At 40.0% G+C, this 23,409-nt stretch overlaps 3 protein-coding genes across 5 annotated transcripts; all 3 read left to right on the top strand.

The window, feature by feature from the left end:
- Positions 1–216: 216 nt before the first annotated feature.
- Positions 217–2,656, top strand: dcst1 (DC-STAMP domain containing 1). Its single transcript, XM_044330088.1, has one exon. It carries the CDS (start codon positions 566–568, stop codon positions 2,498–2,500), a length of 1,935 nt encoding a protein of 644 aa, XP_044186023.1. The 5' UTR covers positions 217–565; the 3' UTR covers positions 2,501–2,656.
- A 1,033-nt stretch (positions 2,657–3,689) lies between these two features.
- On the top strand, positions 3,690–6,276 carry ccdc103 (coiled-coil domain containing 103). 2 transcript variants are annotated; one of them, XM_044330090.1, is made up of 3 exons: positions 3,690–3,815; positions 5,067–5,274; positions 6,031–6,276. In XM_044330090.1, the coding sequence occupies exons 2-3, from the start codon at positions 5,126–5,128 to the stop codon at positions 6,158–6,160; spliced, it is 279 nt and encodes a 92-aa protein (XP_044186025.1). In that variant the 5' UTR covers positions 3,690–3,815; positions 5,067–5,125; the 3' UTR covers positions 6,161–6,276. The 2 variants fall into 2 exon arrangements, with proteins under 2 accessions (XP_044186025.1, XP_044186024.1); XM_044330089.1 differs by having other exon boundaries at positions 3,695–3,815; positions 5,123–5,274.
- A 381-nt stretch (positions 6,277–6,657) lies between these two features.
- On the top strand, positions 6,658–21,633 carry abi3a (ABI family, member 3a). Of its 2 annotated transcripts, XM_044332283.1 has the most exons (12): positions 6,658–7,791; positions 9,540–9,673; positions 10,743–10,913; positions 11,501–11,683; positions 12,977–13,038; positions 13,193–13,246; positions 14,308–14,609; positions 15,637–15,756; positions 15,882–16,016; positions 17,171–17,335; positions 17,563–17,688; positions 20,197–21,633. In XM_044332283.1, the coding sequence occupies exons 2-12, from the start codon at positions 9,542–9,544 to the stop codon at positions 20,358–20,360; spliced, it is 1,614 nt and encodes a 537-aa protein (XP_044188218.1). In that variant the 5' UTR covers positions 6,658–7,791; positions 9,540–9,541; the 3' UTR covers positions 20,361–21,633. The 2 variants fall into 2 exon arrangements, with proteins under 2 accessions (XP_044188218.1, XP_044188219.1); XM_044332284.1 differs by lacking the exons at positions 15,882–16,016; positions 17,171–17,335 and having other exon boundaries at positions 6,679–7,791.
- Positions 21,634–23,409: the final 1,776 nt, after the last annotated feature.

Here is a 23,409-nt window from a genome sequence, read left to right on the forward strand (position 1 = left end):
ATATTATTAGTTTAGTTTATGAACTGGATGTTAGTTTGAAAATGATTTTCTTGACATTGATGTTTATAGTTTTACTTTTTTATTGCTATTAATCAATATTACATTTAATTTACATTTAAGTTTATTTGTTCATAATTATCATAATAGTTATTATATAATCAGAAGTGTAATGAAAACAAACAAAAACAGGATTGTTTCGCCTGTTTCCACTTTTATTCATATATAAATACAAACACTGGTTTCTCTGCACATCGTCAGCTCGTATCAGACAGGAAGGAGGTTCAGAACCAGAACCTGGTCTTCAACACTGAAGACCTTTATTTCTTTATTTCCTGCTGCGGCGGCGGCGTCGTCCTGCTGACCTGCGGAGGGAAGCACCGCTGCGTTAGCATGTAATGCTAGCTGTCTGCTAGCTGTGTGTTACCTGGTCAGCGCTGTGACTCCGCCTCCTCCCAGCTGACCTCTGACCTCAGCGTTCATCAGCTGTTTTCTCTTTTCTTCACTTGTTTATTTCCTGTCAGCTTCACTCAGGCTGAGATGTTTTCCTGTAACCGTGGAAACCGTGATGTCACCGAAGCTTCTAGAAGCTCCAACTGAAAAACAACATCATGTGACTTTAGTGTATTTATCAGATGCATCTGACACACTGACGCAGCAGAGCATGATGGGACGACCAGCCGTCCGCAGCACCGTGGAGAGAATCAGTCTGAGCGTCCTGCCGGCAGCCGTCCATCGATTCCTCTTCAGCCAATCAGAGGAGTTCCTGGTGGCTCACCTGGTCGTCAGAGCGCTGTTTGGAGCAGCGAGCGGCGTGCTCCTGTTCCTGGGCGTCGCCCTCAGCCTCCCGCTGACCTTTGACCTGAAGCTGGCGGCGGGATGCGTCTGTGTCGGCGTGTGCGTCGTGGGCGGGGCGTCGTCCTCCTCCTTCAGATGTTCAGTCCTCCTGATGTTTCCCAGCATGCTCGGCTCCCGTGGCCGCGCGTACCTGATGCTGTTGATCCTGTCGGTGTTGCACTCGGGTCCGCTGCAGAACATCCAGCGGAACGTTCAGGCGGCGGCCGAGTCTCTGAGCTGTAATCTGGACCTGCAGGTTCATCACAGCCGGCTGCTGTGGCGAGACGCCGTCCGACCGTTTATCCTCATCACGCAGCAGCTGACGGACGACCAGCCGGACTTCCTGTCGGAGGCTCGAAGCGTCAGCAGGAAGTTTCAGACCATCAGGGACCAAGTTGTGCTTCAGTACGGATACGACCGCTTCTCCCCGAAACACGCCGCCGCCGCCGGCAACGACACGCAGCAGCAGTTCACCGCCAAGACCATGATGCAGTGCGACAGTGTGGTGGATCAGGGCGTGGCGCGCTGTGCTGATTGGTTCAACCTCAAGTGGGCGGAGTGTATGGAGGCGATCCCGGTACCCGTCATCAACCACATCCTGTGTGTCTCCATGAAGTTCCACTTCCTGTGTGATGTCATGAGAGTGATGACGCCGTGGTGCCGGCGGCAGCTTCCTGTGGAGGGAAACTTCGGTCAGCTGTTCGACCAGCTGAACGCTTCGGTGGACCTGCTGTCCCGAGAGTTCAGCAGCGAGCTGCTGGTGGAGCAGCGGCAGCAGCGGCAGGCGGTTCTGGATCAGGACTTCACGGACGCCGTCAGAGGATCCTTCGGCAGGCTGACGGCCGCCACGCAGCAGCTGCTGGACGTCCTGCAGATACTCCGCTCCCTCACCTTCATCACCATCTTCACCCAGGCGTTCGGTTACCTCAGACGTTACAGGAGGGACGTCGGATTCGACAACGTCTACGTCACCACGTACTTCAAACAGATGGACGCCGGCAGGAAGAGAGCCGGTCGCCGCTGTCTGCTGCCTCTGAGCCAATCAGAGAGACGGACGCTGACGGAGCCGTGGAGTCCAAAGATCCTCCCGGAGGAGCTCCGACACGTCGCCTCAGGCGTGTTCCAGGTGATTTCTGTCTCTCTGCTGTCTGTCGTCCTGCTGACTGTCGACTTCTCGCTGTTCCACGTTCTGGACGTCGTCAGCAGACACACCGTCACCCGGTTCAACCTCACCAGCAGTCACCAGGTGGACATCAGGGTGGGCGGAGCCTCCATGATGGCCCGCCTCCTGAGGAAGACGGTGGCGGCGTTCAACAGCTCGTCCAGCCTCCGCATCGACGCCGACAACCGGATGTGTGTGTCCCCGCCGTCCTCGCTCCCTGCAGGCGTGTATGTCAGCTGTGTGTGTTGCGTGCTGCTGGCGGCGCTCTTCAGTTGCCTCCAGGTTTACACCAACCGCCTCCGACGGGTCATCGCCGCCTTCTACCATCCTGAGAGGGAGAAGAAGAGAGTTTTGTTCATCTACAACCTTCAGATCCAGAGAAGGATTTGCTCCGCTGACAGGAAACGCATCATCAGTCAGAGACGCAGCAGGACGGTGTTTCAGTTTCTGAGCAGGTGGACGCGTCGTCTTTGTCATCGTCGCCGACAGGAAGCGTCCGACTGACGAGACGCACTACGACCCCGATCACACCGGGACAGGAAGACGACATTAAAGTAGAAGAAGAAGATGTTCGGCTCTTCTTCCTGTTCAGATAAACCTGCACGTTCTGTTCTCAGTAAAAACAAAATCAAATCAAATAAAAAGTGTTTCCTGCTGACAGACTCTCTGATCCATAATAAAAGTTCACTTGTTGATCAGACTAATTAACAGACGTTTAACTAGACGATGAATCAGAAAACAAATCAAATATAAAACTCAGGAAGGATTTAATCTGTATTCTGACTCCACTCGGTGATGATGTCATCTATCAGCTGCGTCCAATCAATAACTGCTGTCCGATAAGGGGGCGTGTCAGCTGCTAATGTTTCCTCGCTTCTCAGAGCAGAAATAACCAGATACGCTCAGACTTTCCCTCCTTTATCCATCGACACACATTCCCACCTTATCAAGCATCCCTCCCTTATTATTATTATTGTGAAGGAGGTTACCATGGAAACTGATCCCATGAGGAAAGATCAGTGTGTTAGCAGCTAGAGGCCTATTTTAGTTTTACTCATGAAGCTGGCTCACATTAACACAGCTCTGACCTTTGACCTGCTCAGCCTCACCTGACTGGAACGTACCACCTGCTCAGGTGACCACAGGGGGGAGCTGGACTGATACAAAGATTCATAACATACAGAACATTTCTGTTGTTTCCTCTGATCACACAAATACAGCCATGAGTTCATCAAATACACAGAACAGTTTTATCTTTCTTACCTGAACAGAGCTGTGACTCACCTGTTGTCATGACAACTGATTACATAATATAACACTGTGAAACACAAACTACGCACCTCAAACCTGTATTCTGTTATTTGACCAGAAACACGGGACTGAAATGAGTTATTTAACACAAACACTGGTGATGTTGGAAACATCAGTGAGGAAGAGGAGCAACCTTCACACTGTGAATAAAGTTGTTACTGTTTTCATTGATTTAAATCCTCCCGAACTGTTAATAACACATTTATTTGCCGTTTATTCACACTGAATACAATAAAATAATAAATAATCGGTCAATAAAGGATTTTAACAAAATCAAGTTTTATTTTTTTCACACTGAAATCCTAAAATGTGGCTCGAGGATCAGAAACAAACCGTCAAATCATTAAAAAACGAGTGAAAATCAGCTGCAGGTCACTTTATGACAGCACTGCACTGCGCAGGCGCGGTCCGGCACCCGGTCGTCATGGAGACGGTTTGTTGTTTCTGATCCGTGAGGAGCCTGAAAACACACCTGAACACAGAGCGCGAGGAAATCACACTACCTCAGGTAAGGTGTTTAAATAACCTGCTGTTAGCATGGAAGCTAATGTTAAAACACATTGGTTTGGCTGTGTGCGGTTAGCCTGGAAGCTAACGGTAGCCGGGAGCTAATGTTAGCCGCTGAGCTGCGTTCAATAACAACATGTTTTAGCGGCGTTAAGTCGTCTAAAACAACTTTAAACGTGTTAATAAATGTAGTTTGTTTGGTAAAGTGGTAAAATGGTGTTAAAATAAAACACAAGCTTTAAGAAGTTTAATCTGGAAGCTAGCGTTAGCCTGTTAGCATCTGAGCTGCGTTCAATAACGTTTTTATTCAGAGACACTGATCCACCAATCAGTCATTAATGACGGTTTAATGTTTCATTTATGGATCCATACTTTTCTTTATACAGTGTTTTTAATATTATTTTCTGTTTCATCAAACTGCAGATGCTATAAACAATGTAGTCCATTTCACCCCCACCAGGCCACAAACAAACAAACAAACAAACAAACAACAGCATGAAACTAGAGTTAAAGCTGAGAAACATATTGCAGCAGATCTGCAGCAGTTAGTTCATTAATATTGAATTAATTATAAACACATAAACATATTTTATTATTTTAGTTTAAAAACGTGACTTTAAGTTTTTCTCGTCTCATTAATTCAGATTTAAATGTTTAAAAATAAATTCTGGAAACTTCCAACATTTAAATGAATTTATGAACAAATAAAAATAAAACGTTTTTTAATTTCAAAGCTTCACATCAGTGTTTTTAAATATCAACATGAAATATTCAGAAGTGATTAAACTGAAACGATTATTGAAACTGAGTTTCATGTTTTTATTTATTTATTGTGTAAAAACTGTTTTCTGTTTATAATTATTATTGTTATGACATCATCATCAGTTATTGATTTCTCTGTAAAAATCAATAAATTCAGCTTCATTCATTCATACGTCTTGTTCCAGAGCTGCAAATAACCGTTATTCTCATTATCAATCAATCTGCAGGTAATATTATCAATTAATCAATTAATCAATAAGTCGTTTGGTGAATAAAATATTAAAGTTCGATGTGACGTCATCAAAATAACCAAAATATTACGTTTACTGAAAGAAAAGATCAAATCAAAACTTAAATAGTTGCTGATTAATTTTATGTCGATCAACTGATCAATAGATGATCAATCCTCGTTTCTATAAATAAACTATAAATCAATATTCAACAGAAGCAGAATATTGTTCTTGTGTTTGTTTTTGTTGGATTTAAACAGCTACGATGACAGAATGTCCCTTTAAAGCCTCCGTACAAACTGTGTGACATCATCAGGCGATGGCGAGCTCGCAGCGTGATGTCATCGACTTCCCCTCGCTGGAGCGCGAGCTGCAGGCGGCGGTCGAGTCGGAGCAGAAACACCGACGAGAGAACGAAGCCAAACTGAGAGCCGTCAGTCAGAGAGTCTCCTCCTACCAGGAGTTCAGGTAACACCGCTGCTCCAGGACCTTCCAGGACCTCCAGGAGGCTTCCAGGAGGCTTCCAGGAGCCCTCTCAGCAAACTGGAGTCCCCGGAGGAGTCCTGGAACTTCTTTAGGAGATTATAGGAGTCCTTGAAGGATTTCCAGGATGCTTTAGAAGGCTCCTGGAACTTTTTCAAGACATTTCAGGAGTCCTGGAATGAGTTTGGGTCTTTCCACAGTTCCCAGGAGTCCTTCAACATGTTCCAGGATCCTTGAAACAAGTTAGAATACTTGAGAGGGCTCCTGGGGTCATTGAAGACATCCCAGGAGGTCCTGGAAAGCTCCTGGAACTTCTTCAAGACATTTCAAAAGTCCTTGAATTAGTCCCAGAGATGCTTCAGAAAGCTCATCATCATTCAAGGCATTCCAGGACTTCTTACAGGACTTCCAGGATGTTCTAGAAGGCTTCTGGAATCCTTCAAAAGTTCCACAGGCCCTTGAAGGAGTCCTTATAGCCTTGAGTGTGTTCCTGGAGTCTCTGAAAGAGTTCCATGATGCTCCTGGAACTTCTTCAAGACATCCCAGGAGACTTGAAGGAGCTCCAGGCTGCTTGGTGGGGCTCTTGGAGTCATTAAATGAGTCCTGGAATGTCCTGAAGTTCCAGGATGCATGAGAGGACTCCTGGGGTCTTTCAAGACATTCAAGGAGGTCCTTGAAGTGGTCTTAGACATTCCAGGTGTCCTTGAGAGTGTTCCTGGCTGTGTGTTGTGTGTCTCTCAGAGATCTGGTCCTGGCGAGTCACCTGAAGCCTCTGGAGAGGAAAGATAAAGACGGAGCTCCACGGAGACAACCCTGGAACCCGCTGGTCGCCCCGGGCAACGGGCATCATGTGACCTCTGACCGTCTGTAGCAACACGACACGCCGGGACTGTTTTATTGAGCGTAATCAATGATGTTAATGATCAAATATGAAGACATTTATATGTCATTATATATCATTTTATAATTAAAGTTCTAATTTCACAACTTTGAAATGTTGTTTTCTGTCATAACTATTATATATATTATATCTATTATATACATTATAACTATTATATATTATATATATTATAACTATCCTATATATAACTATTATATACATTATAACCATTATATATTATATACATTATAACTATTATATATTATATATATTATAACTATTATATATATTATATATATTATAACTATTATATATATTATAACTATGATATATATAATATAAGTACCTGGTGCTGCAGGTGTAATGTGTCGCTGTGAGCAGCAGGTGGAGCTGCAGACTCAGATCAACAAACAGCTTCACTGATGCTGATTGGTTGAAGCATCAGCGGTGTTTTAATGTCAGACGGAGCGAGCGCTCTCACTTCTCTCTAAAGGCTTTGATGTGAAACAGGAAGCGGTTTGTGTGCAAAGCAGGTTCATTCAGAGAGGAGCAAACACAGGCGGGAGGTCTCACTCCGACTTTATTTATCAATCCAAAAAACTTTCACTTCTGCTGGCGGCCTGTGTGCTTTTCAGGATTGAACCCTTTCCAGGAACCACAGGGGTCCTTGGGGATCCCTCAAGAGATTCCAGGGTCCTTGAAATGAGTCCTGGAGTCCTTCTAAAGTCTCCGGGGTCATTGAAAGTTAAATCTGGATGTTTGTCATTGCTGTTTAAGTCCCTTGAAGTTTTCCAAGGTTCATAATCTCCTGGATGCTTCTGGAGTTTCCAGGGACCTTGAATGAATCCTGGAGTTTGTCCAGGGTTTCCAGGGATCCTTAAAAGAGTGAAAAGGGTCTTTGATTTCCTGAAGGGGTTTAAGGGTCCTTGAAATGGTTGTAGGAGTTCTTCCAGAGTTCCAGGATCTTTTTAAGGCTGTGTTCATCCTTCAGGAGCGTTCAGGATCCTTGAAATGGACTTCCAGAGTTTCCAGGGTTCTTTATATGAGTTTCTCGAATTCTTGTGTTTTGTTCTTCTAAAGATCCTGAAGATCCTTGAAAATATTAAGGAAACTTGTGAGGGCTATTTGAGAAATTCCAGGGTCCTTGAAAGAATTCCAGGACTTCTTGAAATGGCTCTAGGGGTCCTTGCAGAGTTGCAGGATCTTTCTGAGGGTTGGTTTTGTGACTCAAGTGATTCCAGGAGTTTTCAGGAGTCCTTGAAAGGTTCCAGGAGTCCTTGAATTGGGTCCTGGCATCCTTTCAGAGTTTTCACTGGTCTGTGCAGGAATTCCAGGATGCTTTAGAGGACTCCTGGGGTCCTTCAAGATATTCCAGGAGTCCTTGAAATGTTTCCAGCTTGCGTTCAGAGTCTCAGAGGGTCAGAGGTTCCAGGATGTTTGTGAAACAGTGGTGAGAGTGAGTCATCGCCTGCAGCACAGAGGATCTTTGGCAGCATGTGTGAGAAGAATCAAACCAGCAACTCTGAGACAAACAAGACAAACTAGACATCAGAGGACGTCCGAGGACTCCGTCTGAGCTGCAGCTTCTTCTTCTCTTCAGGTTTTTCTTCTCTGCAGCTTCGGTGAGTTGAAACGTCTTTAATGAACTTTCATCAGGATTCTGATCATTAAAGTGAAAATGATCAAAAGTTCATCAAGTGTTTGAAACTTCCTGCTCGGTTAAAGGATGGCGGCTGACGACAGACCAGTCGGCACAAACCAGTTCATCAGACTTCTTAAAATCATTTCCAGACTTAAATTTAGTGGATTCAAATTATTTTCATTATTATTGTGTTTGTTTAATATTCCTGAAGTACAAATACTTCAAACATCATCTGCTGTCAGGTGGAAAAATCTACGTGCTGAACGCATCACAGCCGCCGGATTTATTTAATAATAACAATAAATATTAATAACTTCCTGTTAGATGTAAACAGCTGTTACTGCTGCTGATGAAATCCAATAAACCAACAAGCTTTACTAAGAACGATGTAGTACTTCAAGATAAAGACGTGTATAAGTACAACATGTCTGACCTCATGTAGTACTTCAAGATAAAGACGTGTATAAGTACAACATGTCTGACCTCATGTAGTACTTCAAGATAAAGACGTGTATAAGTACAACATGTCTGACCTCATGTAGTACTTCAGGATAAAGACGAGTATAAGTACAACATGTCTGACCTGATGTAGTACTTCAGGATAAAGACGTGTACAAGTACAACAACATGTCTGACCTCATGTAGTACTTCAGGATAAAGACGAGTATAAGTACAACATGTCTGACCTCATGTAGTACTTCAGGATAAAGACGAGTATAAGTACAACATGTCTGACCTGATGTAGTACTTCAGGATAAAGACGAGTATAAGTACAACATGTCTGACCTCATGTAGTACTTCAGGATAAAGACGAGTATAAGTACAACAACATGTCTGACCTCATGTAGTACTTCAGGATAAAGACGTGTACAAGTACAACAACATGTCTGACCTCATGTAGTACTTCAGGATAAAGACGAGTATAAGTACAACATGTCTGACCTCATGTAGTACTTCAGGATAAAGACGAGTATAAGTACAACATGTCTGACCTCATGTAGTACTTCAGGATAAAGACGTGTACAAGTACAACAACATGTCTGACCTCATGTAGTACTTCAGGATAAAGACGTGTATAAGTACAACAACATGTCTGACCTCATGTAGTACTTCAGGATAAAGACGTGTATAAGTACAACATGTCTGACCTCATGTAGTACTTCAGGATAAAGACGAGTATAAGTACAACATGTCTGACCTCATGTAGTACTTCAGGATAAAGACGTGTATAAGTACACCATGTCTGACCTCATGTAGTACTTCAGGATAAAGACGTGTACAAGTACAACAACATGTCTGACCTCATGTAGTACTTCAGGATAAAGACGAGTATAAGTACAACATGTCTGACCTCATGTAGTACTTCAGGATAAAGACGTGTACAAGTACAACAACATGTCTGACCTCATGTAGTACTTCAGGATAAAGACGAGTATAAGTACAACATGTCTGACCTCATGTAGTACTTCAGGATAAAGACGTGTACAAGTACAACAACATGTCTGACCTCATGTAGTACTTCAGGATAAAGACGAGTATAAGTACAACATGTCTGACCTCATGTAGTACTTCAGGATAAAGACGAGTATAAGTACAACATGTCTGACCTCATGTAGTACTTCAGGATAAAGACGAGTATAAGTACAACATGTCTGACCTCATGTAGTACTTCAGGATAAAGACGAGTATAAGTACAACAACATGTCTGATCTGATGTTTCCTGATCAGAGATGAAGGATCAGAACTTTACAGACGACGTCTTAAAGATCCTTCAGGAAGCTCCGAACGCCCGGAAAGCTCTGCTGGAAAACTACGACAACCTGATGAAGGTGTCCGAGTACTGCAACAGCAACTACATACAGGTACTAATACTGCATACAGGTACTACTACTGCAACAGCAACTACATACAGGTACTAATACTGCATACAGGTACTACTACTGCAACAGCAACTACATACAGGTACTAATACTGCATACAGGTACTACTACTGCAACAGCAACTACATACAGGTACTAATACTGCATACAGGTACTACTACTGCAACAGCAACTACATACAGGTACTAATACTGCATACAGGTACTGCTACTGCAACAGCAACTACATACAGGTACTAATACTGCATACAGGTACTACTACTGCTACAACAACTACATACAGGTACTAATACTGCATACAGGTACTACTACTGCTACAACAACTACATACAGGTACTAATACTGCAACAGCAACTACATACAGGTACTACTACTGCAACAACAACTACATACAGGTACTAATACTGCTACAACAACTACATACAGGTACTAATACTGCATACAGGTACTACTACTGCTACAACAACTACATACAGGTACTAATACTGCATACAGGTACTAATACTGCATACAGGTACTACTACTGCAACAACAACTACATACAGGTACTAATACTGCATACAGGTACTACTACTGCAACAACAACTACATACAGGTACTAATACTGCTACAACAACTACATACAGGTACTAATACTGCATACAGGTACTACTACTGCTACAACAACTACATACAGGTACTAATACTGCATACAGGTACTACTACTGCTACAACAACTACATACAGGTACTAATACTGCATACAGGTACTACTACTGCTGCAGCACTGTTAATGCCAGGGTAGGCTAACAGTTTCCCTCTGCTGCTAGTCTTTATGCTAAGCTAGGCTAACAGTTTCCCTCTGCCTCCAGTCTTTATGCTAAGCTAGGCTAACAGTTTCCCTCTGCCTCCAGTCTTTATGCTAAGCTAGGCTAACAGTTTCCCTCTGCTGCTAGTCTTTATGCTAAGCTAGGCTAACAGTTTCCCTCTGCCTCCAGTCTTTATGCTAAGCTAGGCTAACAGTTTCCCTCTGCTCCCAGTCTTTATGCTAAGCTAACCCTGTGTCTCTTTTAGTCAGGTGAGGACAGCATGAAGGCGTTGGAGGAGACGAAGAACTTCACCACCCAATCACTGGCCAGCGTGGCGTACCAGATCAGCACGCTGGCCAGCAGCGTCCTCGGTCTGCTGGACGCACAGACCAATCAGCTGCGCCACATGGAGTCCTCCATCAACCTGATTGGACAGGTGAGAGTACAGCTACTGGTCCTGTTGGTCTTCAGCTGTGTGATGTCACAATAACCCTGATGATGTCACAGTGATGACATCAAACTGGAGGTGGAGTTTGTTTACTTGAATGTTAACGAGAGGCACAAACTGGAGGACGCCTGCATCACCATGACAACAGGTCCAGGTCATCCCTGCATGTGTGTATATGCATGTGTGTGTGTGTGTGTGTGTGTGTGTGTGTGTGTGTGTGTGTGCGTGTGTCTGTGTGTGTGTGTGTGTGTGTGTGTGCACTCCTGCTGTTCTCCATTTATCTGCTTATAATTAGTTACTCAGTTGTATTTCTACTGGTTTATTCTCAGTGGTATTTGTGGTATTTCTACTTTGACCAGTTTAAAGGATCTGAGGACTTTTTCCGTCGATGTTAGTTATTTATTTTTGTTATTAATCTTTTCATATTTTAGTCAATAAAAGGTCAGTGTGAAGAGTTTCGTCTTAAATGTCAGTTGATGTGAGACAGTGAATAACGTTGATAAGTGTGTTTATTGTTTGGAGAAGGAACCTTCCTGATGTTTAAACGTTGAGCTCAGACTGAATCTCGTCCTCAGACGGTGGAGATGCACAAGGAGAAAGTTTCCCGGAGAGAGATCGGCGTCTTCACGGCGGTGAGACGAGTCCCACGCAGCCACAAGATCCTCCCTCCTGCTCCTGCCGGCACGCAGCCCCGCCCGCCGTACAGCCGCCGACCAATCAACTACCAGCAGCTGGACAGCGTGGGCCACGGCATCAAGGTACCCGTATCACTGTTTGTTGTCCTGAAACTCACAAAAACCACTGATGCACAACTTCCACTGGAAAAATAACTGAAGATAAAGACAAGATGAAGACTCGGTTAAAGTTTCACCGTCTGTAGAGATGCAGGCGCAGTTTGGGGTTAACTGTTGGGGTTAATAAAGGTCAGATATCACTAACGAGTGCTGTGTTGAAGCTCACTATCAGACGCTGTGAGTTAAGAGAAGACACAGAGAAAACATTCACACCAGAAGAAAAGCAGAAGTAGGTTTGTCTCTGACTGGAGTCTCTGCTGTAGGTGTGATGCTAACAGGAAGTGGCGGCTGCAGAAACCACAGAAGCAGAAGTAAAACTGCAGTAAAGGTTCCGAATTCAAACTTTTTCTTCCTTCGCAGCGTCTCGTCCTGCTGGTACAAACAAACGCAACAAACTCAGATTAAACTCAACAAATGCACCTGGTTTACATTTAACCTTTGACTTATCAGATTGTGAATGAATGTAAACATATATATAATTCATCATGTTTACATTCAAACATAATATGAGACTGAAGTTACAAACACCGTCTGTGCTTTTGAGTTTAAATCCTCCATAAAGACTCTGTCACATGACCTTTCAGGTTCAACCTGCTGATGATGTCAGAGCAGATAGTCAGACATCAACACACTGAGTTTAGTTTGTTTACCGTCTATCGAGCGTCGACCAGAAGCCGATAATTCAGGCTGTTATTTAAACTTTAGGTGTAGTTTCACCAAACATCAGAAACCGGTTTTATTCTCTGGTTCCAGTCAGTCAAACATTCAGTTAAAGAACATTTTAGCATCATTACTGAACAATATTATGAAAGTGGAAATCAAAGAGCTGATGAGGCAGTTTGGTCCCTCTGTGATCCCGTATCTTCTACTTGAGTTATTTTCCTTCCAGTCTTGTTGAAACTCTGATATTATTTCTACTGTGTTGATGGAAACACTGAGATTAATAAGCAAGAAATGTTTCATTCTAAAGGCAATTAAACTAAATTAACTAAACATATAATAGACTGTTTCACTGCGCTGGATGCAGCAAAGTGTTTGTTTAAACTTTTCACACACAGTTTCAGACAAATAGTGAAACACACACACACACACACACACACAAACACACACACACACACACACACACACACACACACACTCAGCTCTTTGTTGAGCGTGGGAAAATGTTTAGAGACTAATTAGAGCTGCCAGAGTCTGAGAGGCTCCATTGATGCTCATTCATGTCTCTGTGCCCCCCCCTCCCCCGCCCCCCCGCAGGTCTCTGGGAAACAGTCGGACAGCAGAACAGGAACGATCCGTAAACATGGATCCTCCGTCAGGTTCAGTCTGATTCTGCTGTTTCTATTCTGACAATTTCCTCTTTCACATGCTGATCGGACCTCCAACAGGAAGTCTGACTGTGGTTTACTGTCTGTGTGTGTGTGTGTGTCTGTGTGTGTGTGTGTGTGTGTGCATGTGTGTGTGTGTTTTCAGGTCCAACAAACCTCCAGAGCCGGTCCAGTGCCCGGTGGCGCCCCCTGTCAGCCGGTAAAAACCCTGAGTGTGTTTTATGTTTTAGAGAAGAAAAATCTTGTATGTTTGATTTAATTCTGCAGGATTTATTATTTGGCCAGACTGACTCTCAGTGGTGGAAAATAACGACGTACATTTACTCAAATACTGAAGTACAGTTTAGAGGTATTTGTACTTTACTTGAGTATTTCCATGTGATGCTACTTTCTACATTTCAGAGGGAAATATTGTACTTTCTACTCCACTACATTTATTTGACAGCTTTAGTGACTTTTCAGATGAAGATTTGACACAATGGATAATATAACAAGCTTTTAAAATACAACACATTGTTAAAGATGAAACCAGTGGTTTCCAACCTTTTTGTCTTTTGACGTCTTACAAAAAGCAGTGTGTAGTCGGGGTCACATTTCACATGTCTATGAGTTGTTAACAGCTCCACCAAATAGTGATTTTTCCCTCTAAACTTCTCACATGCTTTCATTTCAATAAATGTTCAAATGATCCAATATTTCAGCAAAAATCAAAGATTAGAGAAAAAGTCCAAAAACTGAAAACAGATTTGTGTATCAGAACTTTGTTTTTTCTTCTTTCCTCTCCCATTAATCATCTCACCACCCCTCAGATTTATCTGCTGACCCTTTGGAGGGGCCCGACCCCTAGGTTGGGAACCACTGGACTAAACTAGCTAACTGTATATAAAGTAGTGTAAACTAGCTCCACCTCCAGCAGCTACAACAGTAACATGCTGCTCTAACACTGATGCTTCACTATTAATAATCTAATGATGTCATATATAATAATATATCAGTCAGAGGGACCAAACCACTACTTTTACTGCAATACTTTAACTACATCAAGCTCATAATACTTATGTACTTTTACTGCAATACTTTAACTACATCAAGCTCATAATACTTATGTACTTTTACTGCAATACTTTAACTACATCAAGCTCATAATACTTATGTACTTTTACTGCAATACTTTAACTACATCAAGCTCATAATACTTATGTACTTTTACTGTAATATGATGAAGACGAGCTCAGAGACTTTTCTTATTCTTTCTCTCAGCTCCAGTTTTGGGACGCCCGTTGCTCCGCCCACCATCCCCTCCACCTGGCAGGCTCCACCTGAGTGTGACATCATCACCACGCTGCTGGACGAAGCCCCGCCTCCTCCTCCTACACCTGCCGAGATGTCGGCTCAGGACCACGACGTAGCTAACTCCTTGGCTCCGCCCCCTCCGCCTCCTCCACCTGACTTGTCTAGCGAGATGGTGGCCCCACCCCCTCCCCCTCCTCCACCTCCTCCTTCAGGAGCGCCATCCAATCACAGTGTTCCACCACTGGCCCCGCCCCTCAGTCTCGAGACAGGTGAGGATAAAACAAAAAAGTCTGGATTAGTTAAATCTGGATTAGTTAAATCTGGATTAATTGAACCTGGATTAGTTAAATCTGTATTAATTGAACCTGGATTAGTTAAACCTGGATTAGTTAAATCTGGATTAATTGAACCTGGATTAGTTAAACCTGGATTAGTTAAATCTGGATTAATTGAACCTGGATTAGTTAAACCTGGATTAGTTAAATCTGTATTAATTGAACCTGGATTAGTTAAATCTGGATTAGTTAAATCTGGATTAATTGAACCTGGATTAGTTAAACCTGGATTAGTTAAATCTGTATTAATTGAACCTGGATTAGTTAAACCTGGATTAGTTAAACCTGGATTAGTTAAATCTGGATTAATTGAACCTGGATTAGTTAAACCTGGATGAGTTAAACCTGGATTAGTTAAATCTGGATTAGTTAAATCTGTATTAATTGAACCTGGATTAGTTAAATCTGGATTAGTTAAATCTGGATTAATTGAACCTGGATTAGTTAAACCTGGATTAGTTAAATCTGTATTAATTGAACCTGGATTAGTTAAACCTGGATTAGTTAAACCTGGATTAGTTAAATCTGGATTAATTGAACCTGGATTAGTTAAACCTGGATTAGTTAAACCTGGATTAGTTAAATCTGTATTAATTGAACCTGGATGAATTAAACCTGGATTAGTTAAACCTGGATTAGTTAAATCTGTATTAATTGAACCTGGATTAGTTAAACCTGGATTAGTTAAACCTGGATTAGTTAAATCTGGATTAGTTAAATCTGTATTAATTGAACCTGGATGAGTTAAACCTGGATTAGTTAAACCTGGATTAGTTAAACCTGGATTAGTTAAATCTGGATTAATTGAACCTGGATTAATTAAACCTGGATTAGTTAAATCTGGATTAATTGAACCTGGATGAGTTAAACCTGGATTAATTATAAATAAAAAGAGTGTAAATCCATCTCTGGTCAAACTGAGTGACATCATGATGACATCACGTCTCCTCTGTCTCCTCAGTGGTGGAAGAGAACTTCCTCCCCCCTCCCCCTCCTCCCTCTGGTGATGACGGCTTCCCTCCGCCGACCAGTGAACTGCCAGCCCCGCCCCCTCCACCTCCATCCATCCAGGAAGTAGACGGTACCGAAATGTTCCTCTTTCATAACAAACGTCTGCATATGATGAAGCGTCGCGCTGCAGCAACCTCCATCTGACCATGTGTTTCTCTCAGCTTCTTCTTCTTCTTCTGTGGTGTTTTTCTTCAGTGACCCTCTCCTCCAGGAGGAGTCGCCGTCGTCGCTCGCCCCCCAGCACTCGCTCTCTCTCTATGAGGGTCCGCTCTGGCCCCGCCTCCCGCTGCCGCTACACTCGCTCTCTCTTCCTGCCTGCTGTCCAATCACGTAAGCTGATGGAGGGCGCTGCTGTCGTCCAATAGAAACTCAGCAGAGCTGACAGATGACAGATAACAATAGATTTTAAAAATCTGGTTGTTTTAGCAGCAGTTAGCATTAGAGTCCTGGAGGAAGTTCCAGGAGTTCTTAAGGAGTTTCCAGGGGTCACTGAGAAGGTTTTACAGGGTCTTTTAGGAGGTTGCAGGGCACCTTGAAGGGTTTTGAGAGTTATTGAGGAAGTTCAGAGGATCCTTGAGGAGATTCCAGGAGTCCATGAGCAATTGTAAGGGTCCTTAAGAAGCAATGGGGACTTTTTGAGTAAGTTATAGAAGTGCTTGAGGAGGTTCTAATGTTCCTTGAAGTCACTGAGGAAGTTCTATGAGTCCTTGAGGATGTTCTAAGGGGCCTTTAACAGGTTCTAGGAGTCCTTGAGGACAAGATCAGGCCCTTGGGGAGGTTCCAAGTGTCCTTAAGGAATCCTTTATTTTATTTCTGTTTTTGAGTGACCTCTGGAAGTGCATGAGGTTCTAAGGGTCCTTGCAGTCCTTGAAAGGGTTCTAGGGGGCGTTGTGTAGAATCCAGGAGTTCTTGAGAAGGTCCATCAGGAGGTTCTAGAAGGTCCTAGGGGTCCTTGAGAAGGATGCATTAGTCCTTAAAAGATTTCAAATGGACCTTGAGTAGATTCTTAATGTCCTGGAGGAGTTTCTATGAGTGCTTGAAGAAGGTTCTATGGTCCTTGGGAAGGTTTAAGAGTCCTTGAATAAGTTTTAGTCTCTGAGGTGGTTATAGGGTCCATCAGGAGGTCTAAGAGTGCTTGAAGAAAATTCAAGGTGTTGTTGGGAAGGTTGCAAGTGTCCTTCAAGTTTTAGCTGTTCTTGTGAACGTTCTAGGGAGCCTTTAATAGGTTCTAGCAGTTCTTTAAGACGATGCCAGGTCCTTGAGGAGATTCCAGGAGTCATTAAATAAGTTCTAGGAGTCTTTGAGAAAGTTTGAGGGGTCGTCTCAAGTCCTCAAAAAAGATTAGCGAGTACCTGAGGAGGTTCCAGGAGAACCAGACCTTTAAACAGGGTGCAGACAGAGGATCACTCACTCTCATTAATAAAAACCACAACCAGTTGCTGCAGTGATGTTTCTAACTCAGCTCCTCTCTGTCTGTCTGTCAGTGATGATACCTCCTCCTCCCTCCTATCCTCCCCCCAAAGCTCCTCCTCTGCCTCCCCCCTCCTCCCCCTCCTCCTCCTCCCCCTCTTCTTCCTTCCTCCTGCTCTCCCCCTCCTCCTCCTCCTCGTCACCTCGGCTCTGCTTACCTGCTCGCCTCGAACACCTGGGTAAGAAAACAAATCCTGCAGCTGGTGGTGCTGGTATACCGGCTGTAGTTCTGGGAGTAGAACAGTACTTTTAACAAAGTAGTAAAAAAATCAAATAAAAAGTACATTTCTGTGTTTTATTGTACTGCTGCTATACTCTTAGTATTACTCCCCGTTCAATCTCGGCCTACTAACATCTGACTGGCCAATCACAGCCGTCACTCACAGTTACTGTACGGTTCTGTTAGACCTGGAGATCCCAGTCCCGCCCCCTCCTCTCTTGGACTATGAGGGTGGCTTTGATGACATCATGCCCCCCCTCCCTCCACCAGTGGACTACGACACCAACGCCCCTCCAGATTACCTGGAGAAAGGTATTACTACTACTAATACTAAGACTACTACTACTAATACAAATACCACTACTACTATTACTAATACTAATACTAATACTATTGTTATTACTGACAGCCCCCACATTACCTGGAGAAAAGTATGAGGGTTTTACACATGTAAATACAGATGTAAAAAATCTGATATTACAAATGTTAAAATAGATATAAATATTACAAATATAAGTATAGATATAAATATTACAAATATATAGATATAACAGATATATACACAGATATTACAGTTAAAAATATTACAGTTGTAGATATAACAGATATATACACAAATATTACAGTTATAGATATAACAGATATATACACAAATATTACAGTTAAAAATATTACAGTTGTAGATATAACAGATATATACACAAATATTACAGTTAAAAATATTACAGTTGTAGATATAACAGATATATACACAAATATTACAGTTATAGATATAACAGATATATACACAAATATTACAGTTATAGATATAACAGTTATATACACAAATATTACAATTGTAGATATAACAGATATATACACAAATATTACAGTTATAGATATAACAGATATATACACAAGTATTACAGTTATAGATATAACAGATATATACACAAATATTACAGTTAAAAATATTAGTTATATACACAAATATTACAATTATAGATATAACAGATATATACACAAATATTACAGTTAAAAATATTACAGTTATATACACAAATATTACAGTTAAAAATATTACAGTTATATACACAAATATTACAGTTAAAAATATTACAGTTGTAGATATAACAGATATATACACAGATATTACAATTATAGATATAACAGATATATACACAAATATTACAATTATAGATATAACAGATATATACACAAATATTACAGTTAAAAATATTACAGTTGTAGATATAACTGATATATACACAAATATTACAGTTAAAAATATTATAGTTGTAGATATAACAGATATATACACAAATATTACAGTTATAGATATAACAGATATATACACAAATATTACAGTTAAAAATATTAGTTATATACACAAATATTACAATTATAGATATAACAGATATATACACAAATATTACAGTTATAGATATAACAGATATATACACAAATATTACAGTTAAAAATATTAGTTATATACACAAATATTACAATTATAGATATAACAGATATATACACAAATATTACAGTTAAAAATATTACAGTTATATACACAAATATTACAATTATAGATATAACAGATATATACACAAATATTACAGTTAAAAATATTACAGTTATATACACAAATATTACAATTATAGATATAACAGATATATACACAAATATTACAGTTAAAAATATTACAGTTGTAGATATAACTGATATATACACAAATATTACAGTTAAAAATATTATAGTTGTAGATATAACAGATATATACACAAATATTACAGTTATAGATATAACAGATATATACACAAATATTACAGTTATAGATATAACAGATATATACACAAATATTACAGTTAAAAATATTAGTTATATACACAAATATTACAATTATAGATATAACAGATATATACACAAATATTACAGTTAAAAATATTACAGTTATATACACAAATATTACAATTATAGATATAACAGATATATACACAAATATTACAGTTAAAAATATTACAGTTATATACACAAATATTACAATTATAGATATAACAGATATATACACAAATATTACAGTTAAAAATATTACAGTTGTAGATATAACAGATATATACACAGATATTACAATTATAGATATAACAGATATATACACAAATATTACAATTATAGATATAACAGATATATACACAAATATTACAATTATAGATATAACAGATATATACACAAATATTACAGTTAAAAATATTACAGTTATAGATATAACAGATATATACACAAATATTACAGTTAAAAATATTACAGTTGTAGATATAACAGATATATACACAAATATTACAGTTAAAAATATTACAGTTATAGATAAAACAGATATATACACAAATATTACAGTTATAGATAAAACATATATACACAGATATTACAGTTGTAGATATAACAGATATATACACAAATATTACAGTTAAAAATATTACAGTTGTAGATATAACAGATATATACACAGATATTACAGTTAAAAATATTACAGTTGTAGATAACACATATATATACACAGATATTACAGTTGTAGATATAACAGATATATACACAAATATTACAGTTAAAAATATTACAGTTGTAAATATAACAGATATATACACAGATATTACAGTTAAAAATATTACAGTTGTAAATATAACAGATATATACACAGATATTACAGTTAAAAATATTACAGTTATAGATATAACAGATATATACACAGATATTACAGTTATAGATATAACAGGTACATATGTATGTATGTGTGTGTGTACTGCTGACTGCTGTGTGCAGCATCTCACTGTAGTTCTCCTGTGTGTCCAGTGGTGGCGCTGTACAGCTACGAGGCGTCGAAGTCCGATGACCTGGCCCTCACTGAGGGTGACATCATCTACCTGACACGTCGCCATGACAACGGCTGGTGTGAGGGATTCCTCAATGGCAAGCAGGGCTTCTTCCCTCAAAACTACGTCCAATCATGTGGCTAGACTGAAGCCCCGCCCCTGACAGTGATGTCATTTCCTGTCCTCTGTACGTCTGTCTGGTCACATGACTGAATGAAACTTCTGCCTGTTATTGTGTGTTTTTACTTTTTCTCTTCATCCAGAGTCTCACGTTTGGCTTCTTTAGCAGAACTAGAACTAGAGCAGGAAGATCTGATCCCAGTCTATTGTTGTAGAAATTTAATGTGTGCAGGTTATTGATTACAGCAGGTTATTGATTACAGCTGATCACTTTGAGTCCTTTCACCCAGACAGAAGATAAAAAGACAGAAAAACTTTAAGAACTTTATGGCTGTAATCAAAACAAGCACTCTGGTGTTATTCTATATTTTTCTTATCGTCAGCAGATCTGATGCTCAGAGTCAAACCAACAACCTGCTCGTCCGTCTCTGAATACTTTCCCCCTCTGTCTGTGTCTCTCAGCTCAGAGCTGATTGGTTCCTACTGAAGATCCTTAAAAACACCTCACACATATATAGCATAATAGCACTGTAGTAATATATAGTACAGTAGTAATATATAGTACAGTAGTAATATATATAGTATAGTTTGTTTCACAAAGGCAGCATGAACATATTGTTAGAAAGATAAATACAGACAGCAGAAGGTTAAAGACGTGGGCTTTGTTGACAAGAAGAAAAATATAGAACATCAGAGATTTGATGCTGAAAGTGAAACTATCCTGAAAAAACAAATTGATGTTAAGACGCTCAGAAAGCAAATAATCAGACACATCTTTACACGTTTGTGATGAATAAATGTAGAAATATATCTGTTATTGTGTGTATAAGGTACAACAGACATTAGATTGAGAAGTGGGAACAGTATTTATAAATCAGTATTTTGTGGTATTTATTAAAACATCCGTATATAAACGTGAACCAGACGGCAGCAGAACAGAGTTTATTTATGCAAAGCTTAACAAACTGAGTCATTACTGCTTTTAGTTTAATTTTCTTGCTCAGAATCTGATCAGAATCAGCTGATTGATTGATGCAACACACACACACACACACACACACACACACACACATACACACACACACACACACTGTAGAGCTCAAACTAAGAATTATAAACATCATCAGTGTTTATTTAACAGTCACAATATAGTTTTATTTAAATGATAAAAGAGAAATAATGAAGTATTATGACTATTATACAATTACAAATAGTAAAATGATCAATAAACATGAGAATTAATAATGTAACACCAGTATTGTGTCTGTAAATGATCAATAAATTAATGAATCTTTAATTGAAGTTTTGTTTGTTTTACTTGCTTTTTGTTGTTTGTTTCTTGTTTTAAAGGTTTTAATATTGACAGTTTCTTTCTGGTTGAATCACTGATCCTCATATATCAGTAAATTATATTTAATTATACAATAAATGCAAATCAAACAGAGTTTATTCAGCAGCGTGAGCAGACAGCTGTACTGTCTCACTGCAAACACTTACATTTCTACATTTTAGTAACTAATTTAGACTAAATAAGAGCACAAGTCAAAACAAACATGAGGACATGAACTTACTGATGTGTTATCAGAAGAAACTTCAGCTTTACTGGCGTTATGATGACGTCCAGCATCGTGGAGTTTATGTCAATCATTTGTTTGGAAGCTTTTTAATGAGTTTGACTCTTATTGTTGGAGGTTTATCTCTTATCTCTCTTTGTTCTCTGTTAAAGGTCAAACATCAGTGTCTCATACAGAAGAAAAACAGAACATCATAATTTGAATTAAAGCAGCAACTGAACACTAAATGTTGAGATTTAAATACCACTGAATTTAATTCTCAATAGTCACTTTCAAGTTGTGAAATTTTAAAAAACTTTATTTCCAGTATATATTTATTTTAGGTTCTCAAGTCAGATCTAAAAGTTCAAGATGTAAAATTCAGATCTGAACATCCGGGACGCCGAGGAAAAGCCTATTAGCTTACCAAACATCAATCATGTGATCAGCTCAGGTCAGGAGAGAACATGGATGTATAATAAGAACTGTGTCTCTTTATGATCCGTGTATGAAGTATAATTCATCTCAGATCAGTCGTCTTGTATGTTCTTCAGATGCTTTTCCATGAAGCACTCAAACATTCACACAGTGTGAAAACATACTGTACAAACAGTGGTACATATATGTATATACATATATACACACACACACATCACACAGTCATGTACTTTCCTGACCTGAACTGGTCACATGATTTCTCTCTACATTTCTCCATTTTCAAAAACAAACCTCAGCACCCATGTGACATAAGAGGGAAATGAAAACCACTTGATACTAATAATAAAAATAAGATGAAATAGATAGTGAAACTAAAAATACATAGAATGCATAATAAAAGATGGAAGATAAAATCCACTGACACATAAAATAGAGTTAATACTGAATAATAATGATAATAAATAAATAAAAACAAGTTAAAACAGAATTCATAGAATGTATAAAATGCAACATTTTAAAGAAGTGCAGTAGTGTTTAAGTGTGAAGCAGACTGAGAAAAGCCAGTTAAAGACTTAAGTGAAGAGATACGTTTTTAGCTTTCTTTTAAAGATATTTAGGATATCTATCAGTAGTTTGTTCCACAGTTTTTGGGCGTTACTGATGAAGGCTGCATCCCTGATCTTCTTTCAGCGGTTGCTGGAATCTCCAATAAACCAGCAGCAGATGATCAGTGTTCTTGAAGGCAGATAGTTAATAAGGGAGTTAGCACGTAGCTCAGTCCGAGTCCATTAAGGGCTTCGTATGTGTTCAGCAGTGTTTAAAATAAATAAATATGTCAAAGAGACGATAAAGGACTTGCCTACTTGCCCACAGGAGCATGATGGGGGATTGATGAGGAGCATGATGGGGGATTGATGGGGGGCATGATGGAGGGCATGATGGGGGGCATGATGGGGAGCATGATGGAGGGCATGATGGGGGGCATGATGGGGAGCATGATGGGGGGCATGATGGGGAGCATGATGGGGAGCATGATGGGGGGCATGATGGTGGGCATGATGGAGGGCATGATGGGGTGCATG

This window comes from Thunnus albacares, chromosome 17 (genome assembly GCF_914725855.1).
Source record: "Thunnus albacares chromosome 17, fThuAlb1.1, whole genome shotgun sequence".
NCBI classification, from domain to species: Eukaryota; Metazoa; Chordata; class Actinopteri; order Scombriformes; family Scombridae; genus Thunnus; species Thunnus albacares.

Excerpts from the sequence above, each read along its gene's own strand:
- dcst1 (XM_044330088.1), top strand. The coding sequence starts at position 566 with ATGTCACCGAAGCTTCTAGAAGCTCCAACTGAAAAACAACATCATGTG.
- ccdc103 (XM_044330090.1), top strand. The coding sequence starts at position 5,126 with ATGGCGAGCTCGCAGCGTGATGTCATCGACTTCCCCTCGCTGGAGCGC. Across the intron at positions 5,275-6,030 it reads TCCTCCTACCAGGAGTTCAG|AGATCTGGTCCTGGCGAGTC; the intron begins GTAACACCGCTG and ends TGTGTCTCTCAG.
- abi3a (XM_044332283.1), top strand. The coding sequence starts at position 9,542 with ATGAAGGATCAGAACTTTACAGACGACGTCTTAAAGATCCTTCAGGAA. Across the intron at positions 17,336-17,562 it reads TGCTCGCCTCGAACACCTGG|ACCTGGAGATCCCAGTCCCG; the intron begins GTAAGAAAACAA and ends CGGTTCTGTTAG. Across the intron at positions 17,689-20,196 it reads TCCAGATTACCTGGAGAAAG|TGGTGGCGCTGTACAGCTAC; the intron begins GTATTACTACTA and ends CTGTGTGTCCAG.